This window comes from Alligator mississippiensis, chromosome 14 (assembly GCF_030867095.1).
Source record: "Alligator mississippiensis isolate rAllMis1 chromosome 14, rAllMis1, whole genome shotgun sequence".
NCBI classification, from domain to species: Eukaryota; Metazoa; Chordata; order Crocodylia; family Alligatoridae; genus Alligator; species Alligator mississippiensis.
In genome coordinates, this window is record NC_081837.1 from 45,619,879 (window position 1) to 45,647,874 (window position 27,996).

The 27,996-nt window shown below is 44.4% G+C and overlaps 1 protein-coding gene across 6 annotated transcripts; it reads right to left on the bottom strand.

The window, feature by feature from the left end:
- Positions 1 to 5: 5 nt before the first annotated feature.
- On the bottom strand, positions 6 to 27,995 carry CSDE1 (cold shock domain containing E1). 6 transcript variants are annotated; one of them, XM_059717466.1, is made up of 21 exons: positions 27,890 to 27,995; positions 24,110 to 24,513; positions 18,286 to 18,484; positions 17,539 to 17,648; positions 17,090 to 17,182; positions 16,442 to 16,539; positions 16,003 to 16,084; positions 15,487 to 15,615; positions 15,176 to 15,301; positions 13,551 to 13,763; positions 11,841 to 11,981; positions 11,593 to 11,751; positions 10,872 to 10,979; positions 10,188 to 10,363; positions 9,164 to 9,276; positions 8,262 to 8,381; positions 7,959 to 8,137; positions 6,656 to 6,819; positions 5,223 to 5,355; positions 1,311 to 1,385; positions 6 to 460 (listed from the first exon to the last, which is right to left on the bottom strand). In XM_059717466.1, the coding sequence occupies exons 3-20, from the start codon at positions 18,482 to 18,484 to the stop codon at positions 1,338 to 1,340; spliced, it is 2,391 nt and encodes a 796-aa protein (XP_059573449.1). In that variant the 5' UTR covers positions 24,110 to 24,513; positions 27,890 to 27,995; the 3' UTR covers positions 6 to 460; positions 1,311 to 1,337. The 6 variants fall into 6 exon arrangements, with proteins under 6 accessions (XP_059573449.1, XP_014466467.1, XP_019341627.1 ...); XM_014610981.3 differs by having other exon boundaries at positions 6 to 1,385; XM_019486082.2 differs by lacking the exon at positions 17,090 to 17,182 and having other exon boundaries at positions 6 to 1,385.
- Position 27,996: the final 1 nt, after the last annotated feature.

Here is a 27,996-nt window from a genome sequence, read left to right on the forward strand (position 1 = left end):
GTGGAGGCTTTTTCCAAAATCAGTAAAACTTTATTCTATTTCCATTCTTTGCCGTTAACAGAAAACTCGGAGAAAGCAATGTTTGTTTTTACAAAGAGAACGCGTCTCCCAGAGAAGAAAACCCTAAAGTGAGAATAGAGGGAACGTGGGGGAACCAAAAAAAAAAAAAAGAAGAAAAAAAAAAAAGTCCAACACACACAGTACTGCCCTCTATTCAAAGAAAATTAATCTTGATCTTTTTTGGTTAAATTAATACTTAGACCAAATCAGTTCTCACTTGATAAAGTGTGACTGGGAAGATGGGAGTGGGTGGGAAGGACAAAAAAAATAAAAATAAAAATAATAATAATTAAAAAAAAAAAAAAAAGCACACAGACATCAACTATTTCACCTTGATGAAAGTCTCAATACAGCTATGGAAAGCCTAAGTATTTATTCTTTTACAGTACACTGGTGCCAGCTGCAAAAAAGAAAAAAAAATGTATTCACATCAGGCACAACTTTTAAGTTTAAATCAGTAAAAGAAACTGGGTTTAGAAGCTGCAGTGTTCTAAGCAGCAGCAGATTTGTGCATTGTTTTTAAATATATTTAAATTACCACACTGATGGCACACCTCGGCCTTATGAAATTCTGCAGGAAGTTACAAAAAAGTTAGGTCTACTCTGGAAGAGGCTTTCATTGAGCTCTAAACAGAACTCCGCTTGCTGAATGGACTCGAGTTTAAATGAGATATGAAAAACAATGTAACATTTGGCCATCAAACTTAAGGAAATTATCTGAACTGATGCAGATTTTTTATATATATAAAAAAAGTCAATATATTCCACCCTCATATGGTCCTCAGAATTAGGGCAGAATGAACGAGAAGCAAACCTCCTCCCCCTTTGGAAACGAAGATAACAACTGAGAGCTAAGGCATAAACACACCTTGGCCAAATTCATGAAGGTAGAGTATATGCACTTTTAGTGCAGAATTCCATAAGGTCTATCAGAGTAGGACTGTCTATAATGTTTACTTACATAGGCAATGTAGATTTGCAGTTACCAGTTGCGTTAAATGCACCATTCAAAAAAAAAAAAAAAAAAAGAAAAAAAAAAGAAAAAAAAAGCTTCTAAAATGTGATACTATAAGGCGCCACCTTAAGTTCTCCAGGATGCAACTGTGCATAATTTTAAAATGGTTTCATAAATTTATTTTTTTAAACATAACATGAGGTGTTAAAACTGGTATAATAGCATCTTAGAATTTAGAAGGGATGAACAGGAAGATATTCAGTACCCTTCACCAGCCCCCACCACTTGATCGTACTTCCTTAAATGTGCTTTGTGGAATCCATTAGTCTATAACACCAGCTTGACGGATCTTTCTCTCTGCACCAAATCCCTGCAACAACAGGAAGCCTGGTTAGTTTTACCAGTACGTGTTACTTAACACTACAACCATGAGAGCAAGCTGTAACACATTTAAGGGTAAAGCAGTCTTTTAGAAGTTGCAGTCATGCCTAAAGGCAGTTCCCACTGCTTGCCAACTGAGCTTGTTGGCAGGACGCTGTAGCCATGCTGCTGAGAGAGGGCAGTCTCTACAGCCTGAAGTCTGGAGTAACTGTGACAGAAGGCAACGTGGGTGCAGAGGCACAACAACCCCCAGTCTATGTCCTGGGTGCCAGGGCTGGGCCGGCAGCAGTCACTGTTCTTGTGCCCCGGTCACCCATTGCTCGTTACACACACGGGAGCACATTCTGCTGCCGTTATTCAACATATAGCCCTTATCTTTTACTTCCTTGTTTTGGATTAACAGATTCTGCAGGACAGGGTTAATCTTAGGCAGTACTAAACAACAGACCACTCACCTACTATTATACCACCCACTCTTCTTTGAGCTCTGGGGCACATGCATCTTGTACAACTGGGATCAGATTCTTAGGGTTAACAACATCCAGTCCCAGCCCTACTTTGCACCCCCAGGCAGGGAATTTACAAAGGCACTTAGAGTGACAGTCCAGGTGGAGTCTCCGTCCTGATGAATAAAGCAGCTCTGTTCTGTTGGTGTGTGTTGGTAACAGAGCACAGACATACATAGGTGATGTCTGCATGACAACCCTTCCAAGATGGAAGCTTGGTCAGTAAATCTATTAAGATGCATCTGGCGAACAGCTGTACCAAGCACCACGCAGACAACTTGCAGATTTTAGGAACAGGTGTACTGCTGCTCAAACGCTAAGAGCATGAGCCAAAGACCAGGTAGAGGTAACCCTGCTAAGGCACATTTTTATACTGCCAGACACTGACTAAACATCATTTGCAAGAATACTGCTCCATCCTTTGCAAAGGCCAGTCTAAGTATATTCCAAAAGGCTTCCTCCCCTTAATCAAGACTTCCGCACATTGCAGTCAGGTACATGGAGTTGTTTCCCCTTGGACCGAGTTAGGCTTTGATGAGAGAACTGAGGAGTTATTTTATGCTGTTGATACCACATGGACAGAAACTTGGGATAAGCCTCGAGAATAGGGAGTAAAAGGAAAGCCCAGGGAGGAATAGGACCCCTGCTAAATGGGCAGAAGCAATTGGTGACAGACAGGGGGGACAAGGCTGAACTCCTCAACGAGGTCTTTGCCTCAGTGTTCCTAAGCGAGGGGCACGACAAGTCTCTCACTGGGGCTGTAGAGAGGCAGCAGCAAGGCACCAGACTTCCATGCGTAGACCCTGAGGTGGTGCAGAGTCATTTGGAGGAACTGGATCCCTTTAAGCCAGCAGGCCCGGATGAGCTCCATCCGAGGGTGCTGAAGGCACTGGCCGACATCACTGCAGAGCCACTGGCAGGAATATTTGAACGCTCGTGGCGCACGGGCCAAGTCCCGGAGGACTGGAAAAGGGCCAACGTGGTCCCCATTTTCAAGAAGGGGAGGAAGGAGGACCCGGGCAGCTATAGGCCAGTCAGTCTCACCTCCATCCTGGGCAAAGTCTTTGAAAAAATTATCAAGGCTCACATTTGCGAGAGCCCGGCAGGGCAAATTACGGTGAGGGGAAACCAGCACGGGTTCATGGCAGGCAGATCGTGCCTGACCAATCTAGTCTCTTTTTATGACCAGGTTACAAAACGCCTGGACGCAGGAGGAGGGGTGGATGTCGTATACTTAGACTTCAGGAAGGCCTTCGATACGGTATCCCACCCCATACCGGTGAACAAGTTAAGAGGCTGTGACGTGGATGACTGCACAGTCCAGTGGGTGGCGAATTGGCTGGAGGGTCGCACCCAAAGAGTCGTGGTAGATGGGTCGGTCTCGACCTGGAAGGGTGTGGGCAGTGGGGTCCCGCAGGGTTCGGTCCTTGGACCGATACTCTTTAATGTCTTCATCAGCGACTTGGACGTGGGAGTGAGATGTACTCTGTCCAAGTTTGCAGATGACACAAAGCTGTGGGGAGAAGTGGACACGCCGGAGGGCAGGGAACAGCTGCAGGCAGACCTGGACAGGTTGGACAAGTGGGCAGAAAGCAACAGGATGCAGTTCAACAAGGAGAAATGCAAAGTGCTGCACCTAGGGAGGAAAAATGTCCAGCACACCTACAGCCTAGGGAATGACCTGCTGGGTGGCACGGAAGCGGAAAGGGATCTTGGAGTCCTAGTGGACTCCGAGATGAACATGAGTCGGCAGTGTGACGAAGCCATCAGAAAAGCCAATGGCACTTTATCGTGCATCAGCAGATGCATGACGAATAGGTCCAGGGAGGTGATACTTCCCCTCTATCGGGCGCTGGTCAGACCGCAGTTGGAGTACTGCGTGCAATTCTGGGCGCCACACTTCAAGAGGGATGCGGATAACCTGGAGAGGGTCCAGAGAAGGGCCACTCGTATGGTTAAGGGCCTGCAGACCAAGCCCTACGAGGAGAGACTAGAGAAACTGGACCTTTTCAGCCTCCGCAAGAGAAGGTTGAGAGGTGACTTTGCGGCTGCCTATAAGTTCATCACGGGGGCACAGAAGGGAATTGGTGAGGCTTTACTCACCAAGGCGCCCCCGGGGGTTACAAGAAACAATGGCCACAAGCTAGCAGAGAGCAGATTTAGACTGGACGTTAGGAAGAACTTCTTCACAGTTCGAGTGGCCAAGGTCTGGAAGGGGCTCCCAAGGGAGGTGGTGCTCTCCCCTACCCTGGGGGTCTTCAAGAGGAGGTTAGATGAGTATCTAGCTGGGGTCATCTAGACCCAGCACTCTTTCCTGCCTATGCAGGGGGTCGGACTCAATGATCTATTGAGGTCCCTTCCCACCCTAACATCTATGAATCTATAACTCCACCCTCAAAAACCTGCATGAAGAGGAACCCGAAATGCAAGACCTCAATATCCTTTGGGCTGATACAACGGCTGTTAAAAAAGGCCATCTTCACTGCTAGGTGGCAAAAGGCTCACTGGAAGGACCCACCAACTCTTAAAACTATGTTCATGTTGCAGAAAGGTGAGGGTCTTGAAGGGGGAGGGAGGGAGGGAGAAGGGGAAAAGCTCTTCCACTTTTAAAGCCGAGTCAGGTGGAAGATTTCCTCCTTTGGGAACAGTGTTTTTAGCTCCACCATTCAGGCTGACTGGTTTGTCGGGAAGCTAGGCCCTAGTGCATTGTCACATCAGACAGTGCCAAGAGAGTCATCAGTTCAGAATATCAGAAATGCCTGATCCACACCAAGGCTACCACAGTCAGTCTTGGGTCCTTCTCCAAGTTCTTCAGAAGCCTTGGAACACCCTCCTGCCCAATTCCTATTATTACAATCTCTACATCTACGGGATTCAAGTCGGAGAGCCCAGAGGCTTTGAAATTCCTCACTCTTTGTGGCAAATAGCCTACTGACCGATTGACAGCTCCACTTGTGAGAAACCCTGGTTCTTCATCTCTTGCACTTTACTAACGGTTTGACAGGGCGTTTCCTACCAAGATCCGAACGCCTGACTGGCAGCGCGATCTTCCCGAAGGACACGTCCACTTCACTGTCAGGAAGTGGCTTGACTTGAAGATGACAGAACTTTTTTCCTGTTGGCAATGAAGTCTGCTGCTGCTGCTCCAGGCATGAAAGTACCCAGGTACACCTCCAACCAAAAGAATCTGATCTCACATGAATCAAAAGGAGAAACTGCCACACACAACATTATCTGGACTTCCAACAAAAGACTCGAGATCACAATGTTTAGACGTCTTGTGTACTGGTTAAGCAATACGGCACACCAGGCTAACATACCTTTGAGTTATCAGGTCCCCTTGGCTGACGAAGGACTGTTAGGCGAGGAGCACTGGCATCATCCACATTAATGCTCTTCAGACGGTTAACAAGTCTGTCAGGACGTGGAGCAGCAACAGCCTTAGCACCTTCACTGTAGGAGAAAATAAAGCCAGTTACCTGGAGTAGCCATCAAACCCTTGCTAACATGTGCTGGAGAATACTCTTGCTAACTGTTGCTGGGTTAAGCATTCCACAAGTGGTCGTTGTCCTCTCAGATGCCCAAAGCCTGACTAGGAACCCACAGGCCAACTAGTTCTCACTCCAATACAAGGTTATTTTCTCACTTGTTTTGCTTGTGGAGGTTCTCATGGCTGTAAAAGCCTTAGGTACTTAACTACCAGAGTAAAAGGCCTTTTAAAAAACTCAAAAAACTGGAGCAGGTTGTTCAGCTAAAAACCTCTATCCTGAGGTCAGCATGGTTATCCTGCATGTAATTTGCCCACGCTGCATTCCCCACCCCCATACATTCTTCTTCCATTTCTCCACTTTCTAGCCACTGCAGGCAAAAGCACTTCTTTCCCAAATTTACGCGTGCTTCCTCGAGAAGGACCCAAAGTGAACGCATGTCATTTGACACCTAGTCTATGGAGCTACCGGACAGCAAGTGGAAAGGGGTTGAACACCACATGCAGCACGTTCAGCAGTTACAGCGAGTTTGCTGAATAACAGCAAATATGCATGTATCTATGTATTAGGCTACTGATACTATTCACTGGCGTAACCGGTAGGTGGCTGCTTCCTGCGCTATGATACCTGTCACGTAGGTGTGCGGACAGCGGCATTTCCTGCTCATTGGTGTAGGAATTCTTTGTACGTGACAAATAACAAATTAAAAGAAGAAAAATAAATACTTGTTTTTTTCGCTGTTATTCAGCAAACTCACGGTAACTGCTGAAAGTGCTGCATGTGTTCATCAACCTCTTTCCACTCTTTGTCAGGTAGCTCCACAAGAGTAGGTGTCAAATGACACTTTCACTTTGGGTCCTTCGAGGCAGCACACGTTAATTATTCAACAACAAATTATATATAAATTCCAACCATGATTCAAGAGCTAGGAGTCTGGCACAGCAAGTCACAGTCTGTTCCTTTAAAGACTGCCTGCTCCAATTTCATCCTTTCCTTTGCTATTTGTTCACCTTCACGTTTATCACGTAAAAAGAATTCCTACACCAACGAGCAGGAAATGCTGCTGTCCTTTACACCTACACGATAGGTTTCATAATGCAGGAAGCAGCCACCTACTAGTTATGCCAGCAAAGAGTATCACTAGCCCAATTTGCTTTTACACAATGCCTTCTTATAACCAGGAAAGCACGGGCATTTTGTTACCGCTGTAGAGATTGACTACTTAAAACTGTTCTCAGTTACACCAGGTAATTTCAGGTCCTCACCAGACTCGCCACACATTACAGGCACTGCATTTCCCTGTGCGCTGATTCAGGATCACAGAGAACTCCACTTCATCCCCAGCCTGTAGCTCCACACCATCTTGAACTTCTTTGACATGAAAAAACAGCTTTTTGCTGTCACCGACTTCATAGTTAATGAAGCCAAACTGAAAGAGAATTCACATTAATTCACATGACTTGAAGTGTACTAGCATATTCACTTATAACATATAAACAAAACAGGGCTGCAGAGGGACAGAAAATATGGGCAACGTTTAAAAATAAAATAATTCCTAGCACACTTCCCAATCATATTTAGACGCTTCTGGAAAATCAAATTTGCGAAAGCTGCCACAGCCCGGTCCATTTGGAAGTCAGGCCCTTCACGAACAGCCTCCGTGTGGGCTTGGAATCCTAAATCAATACATCCATCTTTGAACACGCTGGCCTAATGCTGACCATGCTCTCAACTTTCTGCAGGAGACATGTCACACATGAGCCTGTGTCCAATTCCAATCGTTCCTTATCGGAAGGCACAAAGAGGAAACAAAAGGTCCAAAGGCGAGACAAGGGACGTATCTAAGATGCGTGGTATAAAATTCCTGTTCGCACAAGAAAAAATGGGAACACCCAGTAAAATAAACCTAGTCTGCTGCCCGTGTTCCCCCCCTCCCAGGTTTTGTATGCATCTTGGGACAGTTAATTCCCCGGTGTTTACACCTTTCTCCAGTTCAAATTTAGCAAAGGTTATACACCAGCTGACCTGAAGAGATTAGTCCTACTTCCAAAACCCTTAACTGCTCAGTGAGAGGAACTTCTCTCTTAGCCAAAGCACACATTTGTTTACCTCTGTCCACTATAGGACAAGCAGCAGAAACAAATTTAAAACTTGACTAATTACACCATTTGTTCCAATTTGGAACTGTAATAACTGTATTTCTCCAAGACAGAGGCTGCCCTCCCCCTAGAGTCAGTCAATCGCGTAGAGAATTTCCAACTATTGTACCATCCTCGTCACTTGAGCCCCGTAGCAAGACATCGCAGAACGTTGGATTTAACGGCACTGTGGAGTTGGATTCACCGAGGGCAAAAAAGTGGGACCTCGTGGCTCCTGCCTAGGGGCACTATGACTGGGCCTACGGTATGCACATCCTTTATCCCCTATACATTTTTCCTTTTTTAAATTCAAATCTCAACAGTATTTCAGCTTTATAAAATGTTAAAACCAGGTTTCTATCTGACTCTTACCAATGCAGGCAATTTGATAGATACTTAAGTCTTGTCTGAAGGAAAGTATTACACGAACCTGATCTTTCACACACTCCACAGTGGCCCTCCGGAAAGGTGCAATGTTCACAGCCATTGTCTGCCCATTCTGACCAAGGACGCAGAGCTGGAACTTGACCGTTTCACCCTTCTGCAGGCAGTCACCCTTGTTTGCCATCCCAACGATTCCAAATGGATAAAACTCTCCTTTCATCTCCCCTAGTGGAGAGAAAGCAGAACAAGCTCCATTAAATTAAGACGCAGAGTGCAAAGACCAGACTCATTAAAACTGAATCTTAACCACACAACGGTTAGAAAACGCCAGGTAAGAGTTGCTGCTTACCATCCTCCATGACCTCAATCATTCCCTGGTATTCAGTTTGTGTAGGGTCTACGCTTCTGAGAGGACGAATTACTTTACCCGAGTAAACAGTTGGATCAGCTTCCTCAGTGATACCGTTCACTGCAAGTCAAGAACTGAGCTGTTACATTTGTTCTGTCCAGTGCTTTTGCACAGAAGCTTTATGTCTCCACCCTGCCAGTCTGCCAACCCCCAGCAACTCAACCAAAACAGCTGCTCTTTAAAATTTAGCAGCAAGTTTGAAACACTGTATTCCGCAGGGGACAGACAAGTGCCAGCCAAGAAGCCAGAAGTTTCTGGCATCTGGACAGCAATTCAGAAGCCAAAGGATTCTTACTCTTGTCTAGTGCGGGCCAACCTTTTCAGCAGGTGTGCCAAGAAATAGCCCCACCCCCCTCCCCAAGTGCCACTCCAATCCCCTTCCTCTGCCCAGTCTCCTGCTCTGCCTTCCGCTTCTGTGTTGCCTGTCCCCTCACCTGATCAGTCGTGTGCTACATGGGGGCTGCCCGTGTCACTTGTGGCACTCATGCCACAGGTTGGCCACCCCTGCTCTACCCCCTGGGAGTCTAATTGGGAGAGCGAGCGCAAGTTGTAAGCATGTCCTGAAGCATTCCAAACACTTCCACTGCAGCCAAGGAACCTGAACTCCACAGCAGGACAACAACTGAAACTCTGCAAATGGTGTCTGAAGCAGTATTCAGTGTTTTTACTTTAGTTCTCTTGGAAACTTCACAGCAAAGTCCCAGTTACAGCTCACTCAAGAGCAGTGGAATTACAGGCCCAATACATTCATCAGGAGCAAAGGCACTTTTGATCCAAGCAGACCACAACTGTGCTCGTCCACTCCAAAAACTGTTCAGGGAGAAGTTCACAATTAGTCTTACCTGCATGTGTTTTGTTCACCTTTTCTGCACTGACTTTGTTTCCTTTGCCTTTTGATAAGCTATACTCGACTGCATCCCCAAGTTCCAGACTATCAATGTCACCACAGAATTCACTGCAGGGAAGAAGTTACATGCGTTTTACTTTAGCCGCGTGCTAACGTAACAACTCTGCCCGCTCAGCATCTACGCTGAATAATCAGGGCCTCTGTTCCAGTTATCTTACTCTTAATTACCAACTAGTATTTTTAAGAGATTACGATTTGGATGCAAGGGCTTGCTCGGTGCTTCGACCATGCTAAATAAATGCTATTTTTCTCCTGCAGCAATTCATCTATGAAACTATTCACTGAAGTGGAGTACACTCTGCTTTTCATCAAAGCCAGCATCAGCAGTCAAGGTTATGGATTACTAGCCCGTCTGAGCAAAATCCATATTCCAAGTAATTAAAAAAAATAATGATAAATGCACGGTAAGTTTCTAACGCTTATCCATGAGGTCTTAAGTTAGTATAGCTGAAAAAAAACTGCACATGCACAGAGGAGAACACGCCAATCATACCCACTGTATTAAAAAGAATGCTCCCAACCCCAAGAGCTTTTCTATTTCCCTGAAGTCACTTTCGCCTTTCTGGCGAGTTCAAACGTTCTGCTTTTGGAAACTAAACCAAGTCACGTTATTGTTCTAGTGTCCTACACTTCTCACGGCATCAATCAACCGAAGAGAAGCGATTCAGAAAAGTAACAGGTCTTTCCTATTACTGTTAAGGGACAACCTCTCTAAGTGACGCAAGTGTATCTTTGTACCAGGAAAGCCCCTGTCTACCTAAGCCGCGACGAACAAAACAATGCAAACACACAGTCCTCTAGTAGCATGAATCTTGGAACACCCAAGTGGCTCATAATAGTAAAGCCTGCTGCGGCCCTATCAAAAATGGTTACAGAAAGCCACTTTTTCAGATACACGGACCCGTGCCCACAAAGTGTAGAAAACAGGTCAACACATCTGCACAGAAGCAGACACTCACCTGTAATGGAAGAAGATCTCCTTATCGTGATTGGCTGTTTCAATAAACCCAAAGTTATCTTTCAGGGCTGCCACATACCCCACGAGCCTCTTGGAGCTGTAGTTGCGACCAAGCATTCTGACAGAAACAGCTGTCTGCAGACCAGTTCTCTTCACTTCACAGACACTGAACTCGACCTGTTAGAGGGAGGTTTCTCAAGAGCCAGGCAGACAAATGCAAGTTTTTCCTGGGTGACATAATGAACATTCCTCCTCCTTCAGGGTGTCTGTATCTGAGATGTCTGCCCAAACATTATAAAAAGTCCCCCGACTCCTTGTTCCATTCGAAACAGCGAGCTCAGGAGAGGCCAAGGGGTGGCATGCGGTGTCAGTTCCCTCGACCCTTCCAAATAAGGCAGGGGCAGCAGCTCTCCCCCACTGTTTACCTCTGGCCAGTAACTGCCTCCATCTTCAAAGGAGTTTAAGGGCCACAATTCAGCCCACTGCAGTTCAAGCATTTTGGGGGACTCCCTGCCCCGCCCACCCAGAAGCAGCTCCCTACTGTACATGGGCTGCCTTCTAGGTCATTGCTCCCTCTCTACCTGTCTCCCCCCACTTTACACCAACAGCCTGTCAGAGTTGCAGCAAAGCTCACAGTAAGCAGCCCACAAAAAGAGACCAACTGTACATATGTAAGTATTATTGCCTTATCTCCTATCTGAGGATTCGTAGATCCTTCCACATCCTTGGCCTGGTAAGGAATGGTCAGTTTTACTCCACAGTCATCATAAGCAATTACTCCCTCTTCGGCTTCCTAAAGACAAACAGCACAACTCAGTTACAAAAAGGGACACAAATTACCTTTTTCCCCTCAACTTTACACCAGTTAATGTAAAAACAAAAAATTCCACAAGATCCATCCACTAACTAAATTACCCCCATCATTCAAAACCTTACAGGAAGAGCCCAAATGGAGCAATTCAAATAACCAACTCCATTTTTACCAAGGCAGCCTTTTTTTTTTTTTTTCAGATTGACAAGCGTATTGGTATTCTGAAGTGTCAACGGAAAGCTTTTTAAGGCGCACAGTGTTTAAAACTGCACAAGCAAGTGACACTCAAAAGGTCTTTGCTTTAGCCATAGACTTCATTTCAGGAGATTCCAGTACCCTGAACAGCATCAGCTACCTAGCAGTTTCACCTGAGGCTCCTAAACACTAACCTCAACTATTACCATACCATATATGTTGTGCCTTCCTTACTCGAGTTTCAGTCAAATACCATTTTAACTAGACATTTTTTATTAGTTACGCAGATTTATCGCTCATAAACAGGCTAGTATATCCAGAACCAAGGCTCCAGTTTCTACACGTTTTCAACCCTCCAAAACCGCAAAAACTAATTTTACGTCTACAAAACCAGCATTACCTTTTCTTTGCCTTTATTTGGGCTAGTGGCTTTGGCAGAAGTGGCTTCTTTTTCTATGGTGCCCACAAAACGGTGATCTGACTGTGTGTGGAATGAAACTGTGCCCTTAGGAAGCTTTTTAATCCTTATAGCATGATTTCTTTGGGCAGACAGCATGTCCTAAAGAACAAATTCACAGTAGCTTAGGGAATGCGTGGGTACTGACATTTAAAACATCCATTATTTTTAGAACAGGTAATTTTACTCACAGGGACAACAGTAAACTCTACTTCATCCGAAATGTGAAGCTGGTTTCCATCCATGATTTCACTGAAGTGAAAGAACATGCGGGCATCCCGGTCAACACACTTAATGAAACCAAAGCCATCTCTCATTGCTGCAATCACACCCTGGGGACAGAGAAATACGTGGTTCAAGCCAGTGAAAGGCAGCTGCATGTGTAGTGCCTCTTGTGCACAGACTAAGCCCTACAGAGATAATATGTGCATGTATTCCCTTACAAACTGTAGTACTCAAACCAAAGGGCAGAAGGCATTGTGAAGTGACCCACCTAATTTGCCACTTCAAAGTCTCTGAAGATGAAGGAAAGGTAAGTACAGACCTACACACCAGTTAGAAGAACTACAATTCAAGTCATCTTTCTTCTTTTCTCCAACTCCCAGCTACAGAACAGCAGCATGAAAACTCTTGCAGAGCGGTTCAGCTAAGTTAACCTGCCACAACCTGAAACAAGCTGCAAATACCAGCAGACTTCTAGACTCGGAAGGATCCAGAAGTCACCTATTGTAGGCACTCTGTGCAGGGACACCAGACCTCATCTTTTTCATAAACTATACAGGTCAGATGTTAAGGCTTTGATCTAAACAGCACTCTTCCCTGATGCTTTAAATATGCAGTCCTGTGACAGGTGGAACAAAGTATTCTCCTGCACCACTAACATCTTCCCCTAGGAGGATCCAGGCACATCTCCACAAGACCCCTAATCTGCGCTGAAAGCACCCGCTAGTTCTTCCTCTGCTCCCTTAAGGAATGTCAGAAGACGAGCCAGGGGAGCACCTTAAAGAACGAGCGAGTTAATTTTGAAGGTGCCACTCTGCCCCCTGCCGTCTACCTAACTTCAGATTAGCATGCCTTACCATCTGTCTAAGGGAACACAAGCTGTCCCTTCTTCAGACATTCTCTAGTACTGTCGGCCACATAAAAGTCAGAGTTACTGAAATCGCTAATACAAGTTGGCCGACGATCAAAAAAAATCCTCTCAAACCTCTCCCTTCCACTAGATCTCAGTTAAGATGTCCCATGTACAGAGAGCCCGAGTCACAGAAGTCTTCACAAGAGCAAGGTAAAACCTTGCCGCAGGCCTGCTCTTTAAATCCAGACATCTATTCCTTGGCATGTACGCTAATAAAGACAGCATTCAGAACAGCTCCTATAAACCCCAGTCTGAACTTGCCTAACTTGGGGCTTGTTTGATTCTTAAAAAAAGGACAAGTACTGTTTAGTCTGAAGTCCAAAGAGCCAATCAGTTCTTGAAGAGGTGTACTCCCAGTTACTCAGCATTGAAATTGTTGCCATTAGTTTTATTGATAATCAGGATGCTATTTTAAATAGGCACCCTGAAGATAAAGGCACAAACTCATGTTCTGGTTTGAGAAAGAGCCAACTGAGGTCACTATGCATGTACACATACGCTCATATTTAGAGCAAGCAATTAAAAACAACAGTAGTCACACATGAGAACACAAATGAACATCCACTTTGGATGCTCCACGTTCTTTTTTTTAAGAATCACTCTTCCGTGAAGATGCGGTGAGATTCTCTAGGACCTATCACCCTCGTTAAGTGTTTAAATAAAACCCTCTCAGACTATGCTGATAAAGCCATCATACATTCCACCTCCTTTTTGCCCAGCCTATGCTCAAGTATTCAAAAATCTATAGCTTAAATCAAATACTTGCCATTTCTCTAGTTTCAGTAGTAAACTGGAAAGTATTAGGAAGAACTTCAATATTGGTGGCTCGTTCCAGTTTGTCACGTCGATCCGTTGAAATGTTGAATCTAACATGGTCAGCTTCCAAGAGCGTGACCTTGGATTTTGTATCTTTATCTCCAAACGGAAGTTCTTTAGGAATCACAAAGTCAACTTTGATGCGTCCAGGCAACGGGTCGTTCTGGCGATTGCATGGAAAGGGCAAGTTTTAAATTAACTAATCATTCTTCCCAAACTCTAGACTTAACTGTGAAGTAAAATTAAGGAGCTAGTTTCCTTCGTAAGGGCACGGTAAAATCTTAAAGCAAGTCTAGGCTGCAAAACGTTTGCCACTTTTGCATTTTCATTCAGAGATCCAAGTACTTCATGAAAAGTACTTCGTGTAGAAAAAGACATTATATCCACCTCCTCCCCCTCAACAGCCATGAGGCCTGGGATGCTGCACACATACCTTTTTAAGTATCAGTTACTTGAGAGAGAGAGAAAACATATGCAACACCCCTCGCCTCCTGCAAGTGTTTTGCAAGTTACTCATGGCTCATTTAAGATCATTGCCAGTCATTCCAGAGTAAGCCTGTCAGGCTGTGTCCCCTCGCTGGGTACTTACTGGTAAAGGGGCAGCAACACGGCTTGGGGGGGGGGGTGCGTGCGTGCGTGCGCGCAGCTACGTGCATCTTGATCTGGCTTAACACACAACACAATAAGGAATGCCTCAAAATGGGCTGGCTGTTTACAGCCATGATCTTGCACATGGGGAAGTCTGGCACAGAGCTGACACAACTGGTCTGCAATTACAACAAGGCAGCCATAAAAAATGGAAAGACACCCCCCCCAGTTCAATTCCCACATTGCTATTTTCTAAATGGAGAAGTTTTGCTGCTGGGGGCAGTCATCAATGCATTAGAAATCTTTTGAGTCTCAGTGTCAAACAAAGTATCCCAGTTACCCACAAGTTCTAAGACAAACAAGAAGGCAGCAAACATAAGCTGTGCTGAAAGGTGGCACGCAACCTGCCTCTGCTAAGTTTTACTCCAAGCCAAGCATCAAGCTGAGCAAGGTGTGCATTTACGACTTCAAACGATGCCCAGCTAGCTTCGTTTACCAAGCACACATCCCCCTTCTCTACTTCAGGTCTAACAGATGAAGAAAGGATCTTCCCTTTTCATTTTTCTTCACCCCTGGGGGGGGGCGGGAGGGGAAATCTACTGCCTTGAACTTCCTGAGTTTGTTTCCATGATGCCGACTCATAACTTGACAAGCAACAACTGCCTTCTAACTGTAAAACAGTCACCTTAATTCTCTCTCTTCAACCTTCCCTTCTAGTAACTATACATAATTAGTGTATCACAAGTGTAAATTTAGTTTTAAAAATTATAATTACAGGGCTAAGATGCTAGAGTTTTTAGTTAAGCTGTTGGAGATAAGGACTCAGCTGCGCTCAACATCAGTTTCTTACACATCAGAACAGAACCTAGAAGCAGCAGAGAGCAGCTGCTTACAATCTTTAACACAGGAAAGCTGTTCTGCTATTTTGACCAGTGTTGAAACGTTAATTATTACACATGAGAATTTCAAGGAAACACTGATTTTTACCTGATTTTTGTTGGGTACTTTTGGGATTACTTTGGTTACAGTTCCTTCAAAGTGTTCAATGCTGATATCTTCAAAAATAACAGTCCCTTGTGGCAACAGTTTTACATCCGTTGCAACTTCTTTACCCTACAGACAGAAAATGAGTGGCACTCGTATGGAAAACAGATATAAATAACCAGAAACTTGTATGTATATGTTACTACCCCCTTTTTTTTTTTTTTTTGAAAAAAAAAAAAGACATTTGAGAATAAACACAGTTTTACAGTTATGGCCTAGAATCTTGTCTTCAGTTTTACTGGATTTGGTCTTACATTTCTGTCTTTGATTGTAAACTCCACATCATCGCCAGGCTGTAAGGCTTCTAGATCACCTTTAAATTCACTATAGTGAAAGAATATCTCCTTTACGACATCACCTCTTTCAATAAATCCAAAGGCTTCCTAAGAGAAGAACACAAAATATTTAGCAAACAGTCAAACTACCTAATTACCGAGACAACAGTTCCTACTCTGGACTGATACAAAACAAACGTTTAAAAAAAAAAAACCAACAAAGAAAGAAGAAGTCAAATAAAAAGCTATCATGCTTTAAGTATTCACAGATAATTTGCCATGATTAGATCATAGGTATAAGTTGTATTTTTCAAATTAAGAGACAACAAGAGAATAAGAAGAAAACATTCAACATAACCACCTTGGGTAACTTAATTTTTGTATGAAAAAAACTGTTTGTAGCCCTAGTCCTGTACTGTTCCAAGGGCCCTGTTTACTACATAAACACCACTTACTTAAACTAGTTTTTAAAATTAAGAATTAAGTGCCACTTACCTTCATGGCACAAACTACTCCTTGACAACGGGCTTGTTTCTTTTTCAAAAGCATGATGTTACGAGCACTTACAGCACCAGTACTAGCAAAGGTGGAGGGGGGAAAAAAGAGGTACAATCAGAATTTCTAATTTTAGCCAACTTTTTGCCACATGTCCATTGAGGTTGAGGGACCCCAGTAGCTCTGCTGCTTGCCTTTGATCAGCTGGGAGGCAGAAACCACAGTTTTAAGCATGCCATGCTTTTTGCCTCCTGGCTGATCAGAAGCAAGTGGTGTGGCCCGTTTGCCAATCAGGGGCAACAGGAGGGGAGGCGGGGGAGCACGTGGTCAAAAGAACAAAAATAAAGGAGCCACCGCATAGCGCACTTGTGGCACAATTTAAGTAAATCCCTGACTATTAGCATATAGAGTATACTCAAGAGATGAAAGCATCACTTACTGCTTATTTGTGTCAATTATGAAGTTTATTTTATCTCCAGTTTCTAGCTGTACGTTCCCTTCAACGTCTTCAGGTGTGTAAGTCAGGTAAAACACTTCCTGTGAATTAGCATTCACCATCATTAATCTAGTTGCAAATTGCAGCCTTTTTTTAAAACAATTCATTATTTAAATTGAACTTTAAACATTTGTTGTGAAAAGCTGCAAAGAGTTAAAGTGTTGCATGCAAAAATATTTTGCTTTCTCCGTGCTGCTGGTTCTGGCAAATCCATACCCAGCTACTTGAGAAGCCGAAAGATTTGTACAGTGCTACCATCACATTTAAGTCAGGTTCCAAAAAGGTAAAAAAAAAAATAAAAAATTAAATCCAAAAAATAAAAATGCTAATAGTTAACATTAATTGACATTAAGTCAGCTGATGATTTTAAGAGAGAATCTGTATCTACATATCTTAATTGTTCAAAGATATTACAGCCAAATACATTGACAAAGATACAGGCATGCTGTTTCCATATCTCTAATAAAATTGCACTTTTAGAGAAAAGTTTTAGATTTGATTAAGCTATCTACTTTACACCGTGCCAAGTATTTGTTTTTAGACCACACTGGTGGATCAGTCAAGAGTTTAAATAAAATACGTGAGTTTTACCCCATTACGTTCGTAGCATACACTCCCTGTAGGACTCTGACCCGGGGCAGCTGGAGATTTACTCTCTAAATTGTGAGGAACAGCACACACAACCTACCAGTACAAAAAAACATTGCTAGTCATTCCAGAAGCACCACTGTGCAATACAAACTGAATTTTAAATATCCTCTACTCTGCACTCAGGGATGCACTTTAAATATAATCCGAAAGAGGAGGCCATGCTGCAGAATTTCAAACTTACAGAACTTCTGTAGACTAAGAAGTGGCTAGGATTAGATAAAAACCCCAAATTGAATTTCTGTTTTTCACCCATTTGGCAAAACCCAAGATTTTTTTTTTTCCAATTTAACTGAAAAATGTAACCACATTTAGCATGCATATGTCCTTTTGAATTGGAATAAAATGGATGCAAATGATGTGCATATACATGAAACAACATAGCCACTAACTTGTCCATTTATTCGCTCTTCGGGTAAGATTTCTGGCTTTATCTTCACCAATTTAACAGCAATGGGTTTTCCAGTTCGGCGGTCAGAAGAGACTTCAAATTCAACATCATCTACAAGAGAATCGGACTCTGAAGTTCCACATAATTACGCGAAGCAATAACATTTATTAGTTCACATCTGTCTGACCACCAGAAATTAAATTTTTTGCCACCACAAATTAACTGGTCTCTTAAAGACTGGTTTGTTTCAAAGATCTGCCCCTGGCTCCTCTGCTTGATCCTCCACTGGCCTCATAACCCTGAACTATGCCAGGTTTCGTGAGCAATTTGTCATGACATCCTGTTTTATACATTTAATCCCATATCCAGCAGGAGCAGAAAAATTAGCATGCCTCCTGTACCAAAACACGATCAGTAATGCTCCAGGAAGTTGTTGAATTGTACCAGGGAAATCTACAGCTCATGAATCAGAGACACTGCTTATCTTATTTCTTCACCCTGACCACATAAATTTGTCCCACCTAATAGCTTTTGAGGGTAGCCACAACAGCACTGCTAGCAAAAAAGGCATAAGCCTTAGTTATTACAGCAGGATTCTCTCAGTTGGAGACTTCAGATTCAACTGTAACCAACTATATGGTCCTGTAAGGGTGGTGGATTGCATGGAGTTGCAAATTAGAAGATTATGCTCTGAACACAAAATTAAGAGAGAGGCAGGGGGAGGAGCACTTATCAGTTGACAGATTACCTCCTACTTTAAGCTCCTGTAAGTTGCCATTGTACTGCGAACAGTGGAAGAACAGTCTAGCTTGCCGTTCTGAGCACTGAATGAAGCCGTACGAGGTCAGCAGTTTTTCAATAACCCCCGTTTCACGCAGTGCTGCCGAAGTACCATTGGGGTAGCCGTTGTGTCCATTGTTGTGGAGAAGGTTTGGATCAAAGCTCATCTAGCATTAGAATAAAGACAGAAGAGACCTTCACTATCCCAAGAGCGGGGAAAAAAGCAGCTTACCTTTCCCACCTGCCAAAGGACCTTACAGAATTAGCACCAGCATGTTCTCAGAGACCAACAGACCTTGTTTTGGAAAGGCAGAATAAAAGGAATACAATATTTTTCCAGTCACGGCTGAATCCTGTTTATAGCTACTCAGGCAAAAGCTACAGTTTTAGCTCAGTCGTAGCCAGGCACGTTAGCAGCAGCCATTTTTGGCTGCTTGGGCAAAAGCTACTGCTAATTAAGCAGAAGCCATGAAAAGGTTAAAACTATGATGCTGCAGAGTGCGCTCTTTTACCTCCTCCCTCTCTACAGCCATAGAAAATAGCAGAGCTCTAGCAGCAGTTACAGCATCCCTGTGCTTTTTATTCCAGCACAGACATCAGCCTCCCAGTTAAAAATGTACACCCCAATTGGGAGGGCTGATTCGGGGGGGGGGAGGGGGGGAAGATATGTGGTGTACAAGTAAATATGGTAAATCTGACACAAACAGCCTGTATGTTAGACATGGGCAACAAGTAAATAGGATTTTCTGCCAGTTCTTCAGAACGGGGGGGGGGGGGACACCCTCTAAAATAGTTTAGCTTTGAGACAATTAACTTCACATTTGGAAGACCAATAGATTTAAACAGATAAAAATAGGCTGTATTGATGACATAAAACTAAATCTTTGACTTAACACAAACAAGTTTTATTTTAAAGATACCCTAAAACATCAGGTTGCTTGATAAATGCTCTATGCAGTGCCCTCCATGAAAATATTCCCCACTTACTCTTTTACATTTGTCAGCTTTAACACAGAATTACCATCCTTCTTAAATTTAATCTGCTTTCACCAGTTAAGGTAATACAACTGTTAAAAAAAAATTAAGCCTTCACAGTATTAAAATTATTCCCATGCTGAACTAGTCTCCAGGCTTATGTTTTAAGAGGACATAAAGCGGCCTTTTAAGAATCCAGGTGTAGCTAAAATTTTGTGGTATAAATAACACACACATGAAAACATCTAGATATCCTGTGACATGCAGGAGCTGGCAACTCTATAAAAGAGCTTGATTTAAGTTAGTAAAAATGAATCCAACCACTCTTCAACATTTCATCCCCAAGACATCTTACATGCACTTCCTTCTAAAATGTATTAATAAAGGGTTAACCAGCACTCTTCAAACACTGCTTGCTTAGGTTTATAAAATGTTAATAGAAAATGTATTGCAAAGGTTCCAACATCCAGGTTTTGCTACTTTAAAATGGAAATTTGTTATATATCCTTTAAAACTAACACTAGTTACTAGTTAGTACTGACAAACAGCCTGAAAATGTGCTACAAGAACTGTAACACTGATTTCTCCAAATAGCACAATCAAGACAAGTTGCGCTCGACACGCATTTTGAACACTACAATGAATGTTTTCAGGCACTGCAGTTCCCAACGCATCTATTTAGGACACGGACCAAGGCTTCCCTTTGTGTTATCAGGTATCTATATTCTAGGTTTGTTATAACTTCAAGCAGAAGAATTCACAATTAGTTAACTCCACACATTTACTAGAGTTGGAAAGTTTTGGAACAGCTTAAAAATAGCAAGCTTGGATACTGCAAAACAAAAAAGTCATTTTAATTCACTAAAGTACGCTGTTAGAAACCATTCGTATTACACTGCATACCAACAAGAGTGATGTTACTGAACTTGAGGGGCACAACACAACTGGCTGTGAATGCTCCAACAAGTATATACACTGTTAAGCAGAATTAACATTAAACCCAGGGCAACAGCCACACACTTGCAATGGCCGAGCACTGCTCTTTGAGAAATCACAACAGTGCTCTGCATGGTGCCACAAGAGAAGGGACAATTGACAGCCCCAAAAGGTCCACATTTGCAGCTTCCCTAGAGGATGTCACCTGGAAGCATGTTACAGATCTGTTTTCTTTTGGAAGAAACTTGCAGTGGGTGACAACGGGAACCACAGGGTGCTGTTTTCCTACCCTCCTTTAGGTTATACTTGCTTGGCCTATAAATCAATAACACACGGCCCTGAGAGCACATAGGGAATAAGAGGCAGTTGCACACATGGCAGTTGAGAAGAGTGGGGAATATTAATGCTTGAGTGATAACATCTCTGAAATAAATACCCCTAAGCTTTCCAATTGGCTTAGAAGGAACTGGATTCTTTTACTTGTTGAAAGCATTTGGTATTAGAAGCGTTAGAAAGTGAGAACATGTGTTCAAGACAGACAGTTCCCAAGATCCCCCATGCTTCTGAAACACACAGGTGCATAGACTGCTACCCTGACTTACAGATCTCTGATACAGGGGGGTCCTCTTCTGTTTTTTAGACCCAGATGAGGTAGAAGATGAGGAGAAAGATAAAGGAAGAGAAGGTGGGGGAGCTGCAGGAGGGGGGAGAGGATCTGATGACACAGTATAATGGTTCTCCATCTCACACAGCTGTGATAACATAGTATAATGTTATAACTAGTCAATATTTGGCACAACTTTAAAAATACATCCAAGTCACTGCTAATCAAGTCCAGGTCCTTTAAGAGGTTACACTAATTAGAGCTTTACATTGGACTACTAGATCAACATGCCACTGGTCTTCACAGATTTCTGCAACGTTTTCAAGGACAAGAGTGTGGAGGCCATTTCTAGTTCTCTTCTTCCTCACTTCCCACTTGCAGTGTGGCTCAAAGTAGTAAAGGTATGGCCAGGCCATGCAGAAAGCCAGTAGTCACAAAGACAAGACACCCATTGGAGGTATTATGCATGAAACAAAACACAGTTGCTACAACATTACACACGTGCTATTCAGTTCAGCTGCAATTGTAACAGCACTGCTAAAAACCTGCTAAGCCATGCAGTCCTTTCCATCACAGTCTGTTTTCCAGCAGGAGTACAACTGGTGATATTCTACTATCTTCCTTTCTCTTGCATGATATGAAACCGTGAACAAAACAGGGTTATTTCAAAGGAAGCAGTGGTACATCCCTCAAATTGAACCAACAGCTCAAACAGGCCCTGGTAAGGCTGTGGGAGCCATAAATCCAAAAAAAGAAAAAAGCTAATCCTACATTTTGGGGGGGGGGGGGGAAAACACATGACACTCAACAACTAACTTCCCCATCACCAGAGTGTTTCTTCAGAGTCCAGATACTTAGCAGTATACTAGCATGCCTGCTAACAAGCAGTCATACTTAAGAATCAGAAGACCAGGCACAACTGAGATAACCCACGTCTTGAGGAAAGTTTTGCTTTTATCTCTATTCATCTTCCTGCTTGTTACAGAAAATTCCCTTAGACTGGAACAGCAGAACAGATGAGGTCAAATCCTGAGGGCTACTACATGCCCGCAACTCCCAACAACCGAAAACAAAAAAAAGTTGCAGGTATTCAACAGCTTACCCAATTTGATCCTCTGTGCAATTCCTAGAACTGCACCCTGCTGTTAACTGGTGTGACAACTATTCTCCACTTGGTATACTGTACTCAGCAACTTCACTAACAGCCCTAGTTTAGGAACTTAATCTTGCTGCCAACGCATTCACCACATTGTTAGAAAGCCAGGAAGCATGCTATAGAATGATGTCCTCTTGCACAAAGCTAGAGTACAAGTTAGAACACCACATTGTTCTGATTATATTATTGTAAGCCATAATGTACAGGTATAAGTAACTGCCTAACCGCTTAATCTTAGCTCTATATACGCTGTTCCTATTTTATCACTATTAAGACTACCTTATCAAATGATGCCCCGAACAAATCATATCATGTTTAAATTTATCTAAACGCTTGATGCGTTCCCACAGCATTTGGGAAAAAGTATCAGGTACTAAGAATTATAAATCTTTAGAGAATACCCAAAGAATTTCTAGCAAAAATGTTAGTATAAGCTATGAATTTGGAAGTCTACTCAAATGCAAAATTCGTAATGCCAGCATCTGTCTGGACTAGAAATGCTCAAACACCTTTGTGTTCTCCTCACAGGTTCAGCTTAGGGTGATGTGGCATGTTCTCTGCAACAGCTGCAAATCACTGGAATGCAGTAAGCCTAAAAAGAAACAAATCTACAGCTTCATGAGGGTATTTAACACACTAAGCTGCTTGAATTGCCTCTTGTTGTTTTAACAGCACTTACTCAGTGTTACACTGAACACGTGGCACCACCCTGAAACGATGCACTACCAGCATAAACCAACCCAGAACTTAGGTCCCTGCTCTCTCCGCCCTTCAAAAGGAGCATCTACACTTGTACGCACCCTCCCACTGGCTGTCTTTAACATGTGCAGAGACCAAAAAAGAAACCTGTATCCTGCAAACAGCCAGCGAGGAGATGGGATGTCTAAGAGAGGGAAACAAAATGGATTTCAAAGTGAAACTCACCCAGTGACAGCAGAGGTCAAGCCACTAACTCATTCTGAAAGAGGTCCTGAGAGGACAGTCACCTTCTCTGCTAAGAGCACTCTGTCCCCCCCACAGTCCTCACATTGTGTCAACAAAATTAGCCCTTCCCACTTCATAAATTTACCTGTCAGAGAGATTTCTGTATCAGAGATAGCCATCACTAATGAAACTACTGCAATTGTATTGACAGGAGTTATGTAGTTCAGAATAACCAAAGCCAACCAGGTAAACATCTTGCTGTCATTTTTCTAGCTCAGAAGAGGTTGCTGCATTAGGTCAATTGAGTTAATTGGGGTTTGATTTTAAAAGGAGTGCTACAAGAGTACAAAATAATTTAATGACTAGCCAAAAGATGATCACTTTGTTCAAACTGGAGATGCATTGCCTAAGTTGATACTAACATAGGAAATGGGGTAGAATATGGTATAGAAAACTCCATCTTCTTTCCTGTTTGCCATATCTGTTCAGCAATCCCAACTTCATTTTATGATACTGCACGAATAAACTCAACTGAACTAAACAAAGACAACCTATCACTTTACATACGTTACTTGTACAGTCTCAGCACAAAAGCTACCCTTTAGACAGATTCCGTTAGAGGCCAGATCAAAGACCCCGGAACGGTTGCACTAGTCCATAAAAGTTACATTTGGGTTGATTTGTGCAACACAAGCCAGATGCTTTTGGCTGGACTGGACTCATGGTTGCTATTTATCTTAAAATGTTCACTACCAGTGGCAGACCTCTCTCAAATCTAGCCTGTCACCTTACTGAATAGAATTCCAAAATCCTGCACTATCACCATTTAAAAAAAAGATTCCTCCCACACCTGCCCCGAGGGATCCAGATATATCAGTTCATTCTGCTTTATATCAAAAGACAGCTGAAGAAAACAGACACTTTGGGAAATGTCTGTATTCACAAGATTGTCACATGTGACTGCTGATATATGGCTAATAATGGAAAGCAATCTACACAGATCCCACAAGTATTTTAAAAAAATGCAAGTATAATGGAATTTGGAGCCATAAATTCTACCTTCATACATCTGAAACCAGGACTAACCTATGCAAAAGCAGAATTTAATTTTAAAAACTGCTACTGAGGTATTTAATGCCAAACAGTCACATGTTTTGGAAGAATTTGTAGCTATTTATGGATAGTACATGCACCAACCTCGCAGTGATATTCAAATATTGCACTTTCAGTAGTATTTGCTGATTCTTCTGTTTCAGCGCACGTTTCAAAGGATGAAGATAGTTACAATAAAAAAAAACAAAACAAAAAAAACTAGCGAGAGAAATTGATCTATCAAGCTAATAAAGAATACAACGGCTGCTGTACTGGGCAGTTTCAGCACAGCACTGGAGAAAACAAGGACTATTAGCAGCGTTGGGACGTGCTTTTTTTTTGAAGCTGTTGAGTAGGCACAAACTTCTTGTTTCAGATCAAGTGTTGTGTCTTCAGTGTAAGTTTACTCTTCTTTGGTCTTATGTTGTTGTTACGATGTAGGTTCCTTTCCTGATCTGAACTTGAAGCAGCAGTTTCAGGTGGTAAATTCTGTTCTGTTACACTTCATACTGGAGAAGAAAAAGAAACACATTTTAAGCACAACTTTGAAAGAAGACGTATCACTGACTGTCCCCAAGAGTTCCTACAACCAGATACTTTGCCACTACCTTAATGCCGCAGGTTTGTTCCATGTCGGGAAAGATAATTTACTTTTACAGATGTACTCTAGTATTCCTGGTTTTGGTCTTGGATTCCCCAGAGGATCCACCTCCAACCAAGGTGGAAAAGAAATGTTTCCAACACATGACGGTCTCTTCAGATCCAGTAAGCCTTTCCAAGAAAGCTCCCGGTTTTTATTTATACGTAACAACAAAACAGCAACCTTGCTTTGATCAGTATCAGGTGAATGATGGGCACAATTTAATACAAATCTGAATCTCTTCCTCTGATTTATGATGCTTATTTGACAGCATTTTAAGTGTATTCATTATCAGTTAAATCAACAAGCCTCCATGCATGTAGCAAAGGGTCTTCTACACAGCAGCAGGGAGAGAACAAAACCTTGAACTAGAGCATCACTGTAGACATAACAGACCAGTCAGGTACAGGGTGGTACCAAAAATTCCTTTTTCTACTATGCTGTATGTAGTTCTGGTTGACATCCTAGTACAGTTCTGCATTTCCCAGGAGACAAACAGAAATCAATACCCAATACATAAGGTTATGTCAAAGTCTGAAGGAACAGTAGAAAGAGTTTTTCTTCAAGTAAAATTCGGGCATTTCTCTAAGCTACTTAAAACGGGAGTATATCCTGTTCACCCATTCTCAGTTCACCAGCAGGAAAAAAAAAACAGAAACCAAACAGTGAATTCCCATAATCCCCAGACACTTGGCTGGCAAAGGAGACTCGCTCAGCCTGTGCTAGGAGTAATTTTTGCAGCATCACCCTCCATTTCTCTGAAAGGCTTGAAATGGACAGCTACTCCAGAGAAATTAGTACCCTCCTCTTCCCACCTGGGAGAGTTCCCTGTGTAACACTGACTAGTTTATTGATGTGAACTCATCTCGATGAAGGGAAAGGCTCTGCTCGCCTGAACCCATAGCTGTATCACAGCTGTGTTGCCAAGGCGACAGGAGAGGGCTAGCAAATGATGCAGCAGCAGCAGAGGACCTCTCTGCAGGTCAGACCTCCGCTGGACCCCCAGCCTAATGACACAATCAGCAGGGAGAGAGGCAAAGCCATCTTTTGTACTGTCATGAGAGCTCCAAATGCAGACTGAGTCCAGGCCCCACTACAGGGAGAATCTAGGCAGCAACCAAAGCCCAGGATCCCTCTTCATAATTTCTGGATAAAGTGAGGGAAAATTTAAAGGGGTGGGGGGGAGAAGCGCATGTATTTTTCTCCACAAGCCATCTTTAGTAGTACTCAGCACACTCAAGTCAGGAAGAAAATATGGGTGCGTGTGGTACCCTTCACCCCCTTAACCCTGAGCACTAGAAACAGCTCCACAGTGCTGAATCACTCACTGTTTTCAGCCTTTATAGCTCTAAATAAAGCCTTCCAAATATAACAAAAAATAATTCCCCTCATATTTTCTGTGCCATTAAAACAGATGAGCAAAATAAGTCTCCTTTTCTGCGCATGACTGCGCCAGAAAACAAGGCAGGTTTTTTTCCCCCTTCTAAGAAAAAATGTTTTTAACATTAGTTTTATTATAGGTAAGACCTCTTACTCCACTGTGTTAATACTTGATCAGGAACAGGTTACTTCTGTTCACATTTCATATATGCACACACATGCGTGTGTCAGCTCTGCACTTTATCCAGCTTGTTGTAACCGCTGACCAAAACACCTGCCAAATTATGAAGGCATTTAGGAAGCGATTCTGGGAAATGCAGTCCAAGCATGATTTTAGACCTCTCTCCACTCCAAAAAAACACCTGACTTTATACCTGGAATAAGCCAGAAAGAGACAGAAAAAAAAGTAGCCTGCTAAGAAGTTCTGGAAGGTGCATGTGTAAGGTCAAGCGAACCCCAAACCTAGCTCTTGGCTTACTTGCTCAAGATGTGGACCCCGTGCTGTTTGGACAGTGGCCAGCTGTCAGGACTAGAGCATCGCAACTACGGACAACAGTACTCGTATCTCAGTACAGACGGTACAGGCTGACATCTTCTCAGGAGAAGACGTGGGAAAAGCAAGGGGAACAAGATGGATACGGCCAACCTAAAGAAACGGACAGATGATCTAGAAATGAGTCAGGATGACTTTATAAAAATATTCTTCCTGCCAAGTTAGTTCCAGACGCTGGTACTGCATGCGGCTACATTTACACCTGAACTTTGTAGGGACGTGACAGATCTGCCGGGAGAAGATGCAGAACAATGCCTCGCCGTAACGAGGAGACAACCCAAGGGTTAATTAGAGGATAAACCCGACAGGAGTCTTCACTTGGACAAGGCCGCTGGGTTGGGTGGGAAAATAAGAGTGGGCGCCGCACAATATTGGGCAAGGCTTGGCCGGGGAGCCGGAGCGCAAGCGGACCTGTGTCTGCGTGTGCCTCAAATGCTTGACTTTGCACCTCAGCTGCTATAAATACTCCCCCCCCCCAGGGTAAACACCCGGAGCAGCTGCCCCGCCCAAGGCGCACTAGGCTGCGCACTGGTGTATTTGCAGCCGGGGGGATTAGCCTGCGGAGAGCGGAGAAGGCCGCTTTGTTCGCAGCCCAAAGCAGGGCCACGAGGCGGGCGCGCCGGCAGCCCAGGCCCTGCTCCCACCACAGCCGGGCCGACCGACATCCATTTTGTGGCGTGCGGCGGGGCGGGGCGGGGCGAGGCGAGGCGGGGGGCCCGGCGCGGGCCGCTGCGGAGGGGCGGGGCGGGGGGCGCTCCGCCCGCGGCCCGAGCGCTGCAGCAAGATGGAGGCGGCGCGGCGCGGCGCGGCGCGGAGCGGAGCGGGCCGGGGGGGGGGCGGGCGGGGCCGGGCCGACCCGCACACTCGCGCGCGCACACACACACACACAGACACACGCGCGTGCGCACGCAGTCACACGCACACGCGCAGCCGGGAGCGGCGGGGCGGGGCGCGGCGGGGCGGGGCCGGCCGCGCACAAAGGGGGCAATGGCGGCGGCGCCGCACACAAAGGACGGGCCGGGCCGCGCCGCGCCGCGCCGGGCGGGGCCGGGCCGCATGCCGGGAGCTCCCGCTCCCCCGCCCCGCGCCGCCCCCGCCTCCGGGCCGCCGCCGCGCTCCGCTCCCAGCATCCCCCGCGCGCCCCCCCCCCACGGGACAGAACGGCTCGGCTCGGCCCGGCCTAGCCCGGCCCGGGCGGCGCTGGCGACGGCCTGCAGTTGCCCGGCAACGCGCCCCCTCAACCCCCCGGCTACTCCCCCCAGGGTCCGGCGGCGGCGGTGGGGCGGGCGGGAGGCCGCGGGGCCGCACTTACCCCAACAGCTCAGCGCCCCCGCTCCAGCGCCGCCATGAGCAGCACGGCACGGCACGTAGGAATAAATCCCGGCCTCTCGCGAGACCGCGGGAGGGGCCGCGCATGCG

Coding starts and splice junctions, on each gene's coding strand:
- CSDE1 (XM_019486086.2), bottom strand. CDS start 20,992: ATGTTATCACAGCTGTGTGAGATGGAGAACCATTATACTGTGTCATCA. Junction 16,540..17,089: donor TATGCTACGAACGTAATGGG/GTAAAACTCACG, acceptor GCTAATTCACAG/GAAGTGTTTTACCTGACTTA. Junction 13,764..15,175: donor AAGTACCCAACAAAAATCAG/GTAAAAATCAGT, acceptor TGCAATCGCCAG/AACGACCCGTTGCCTGGACG.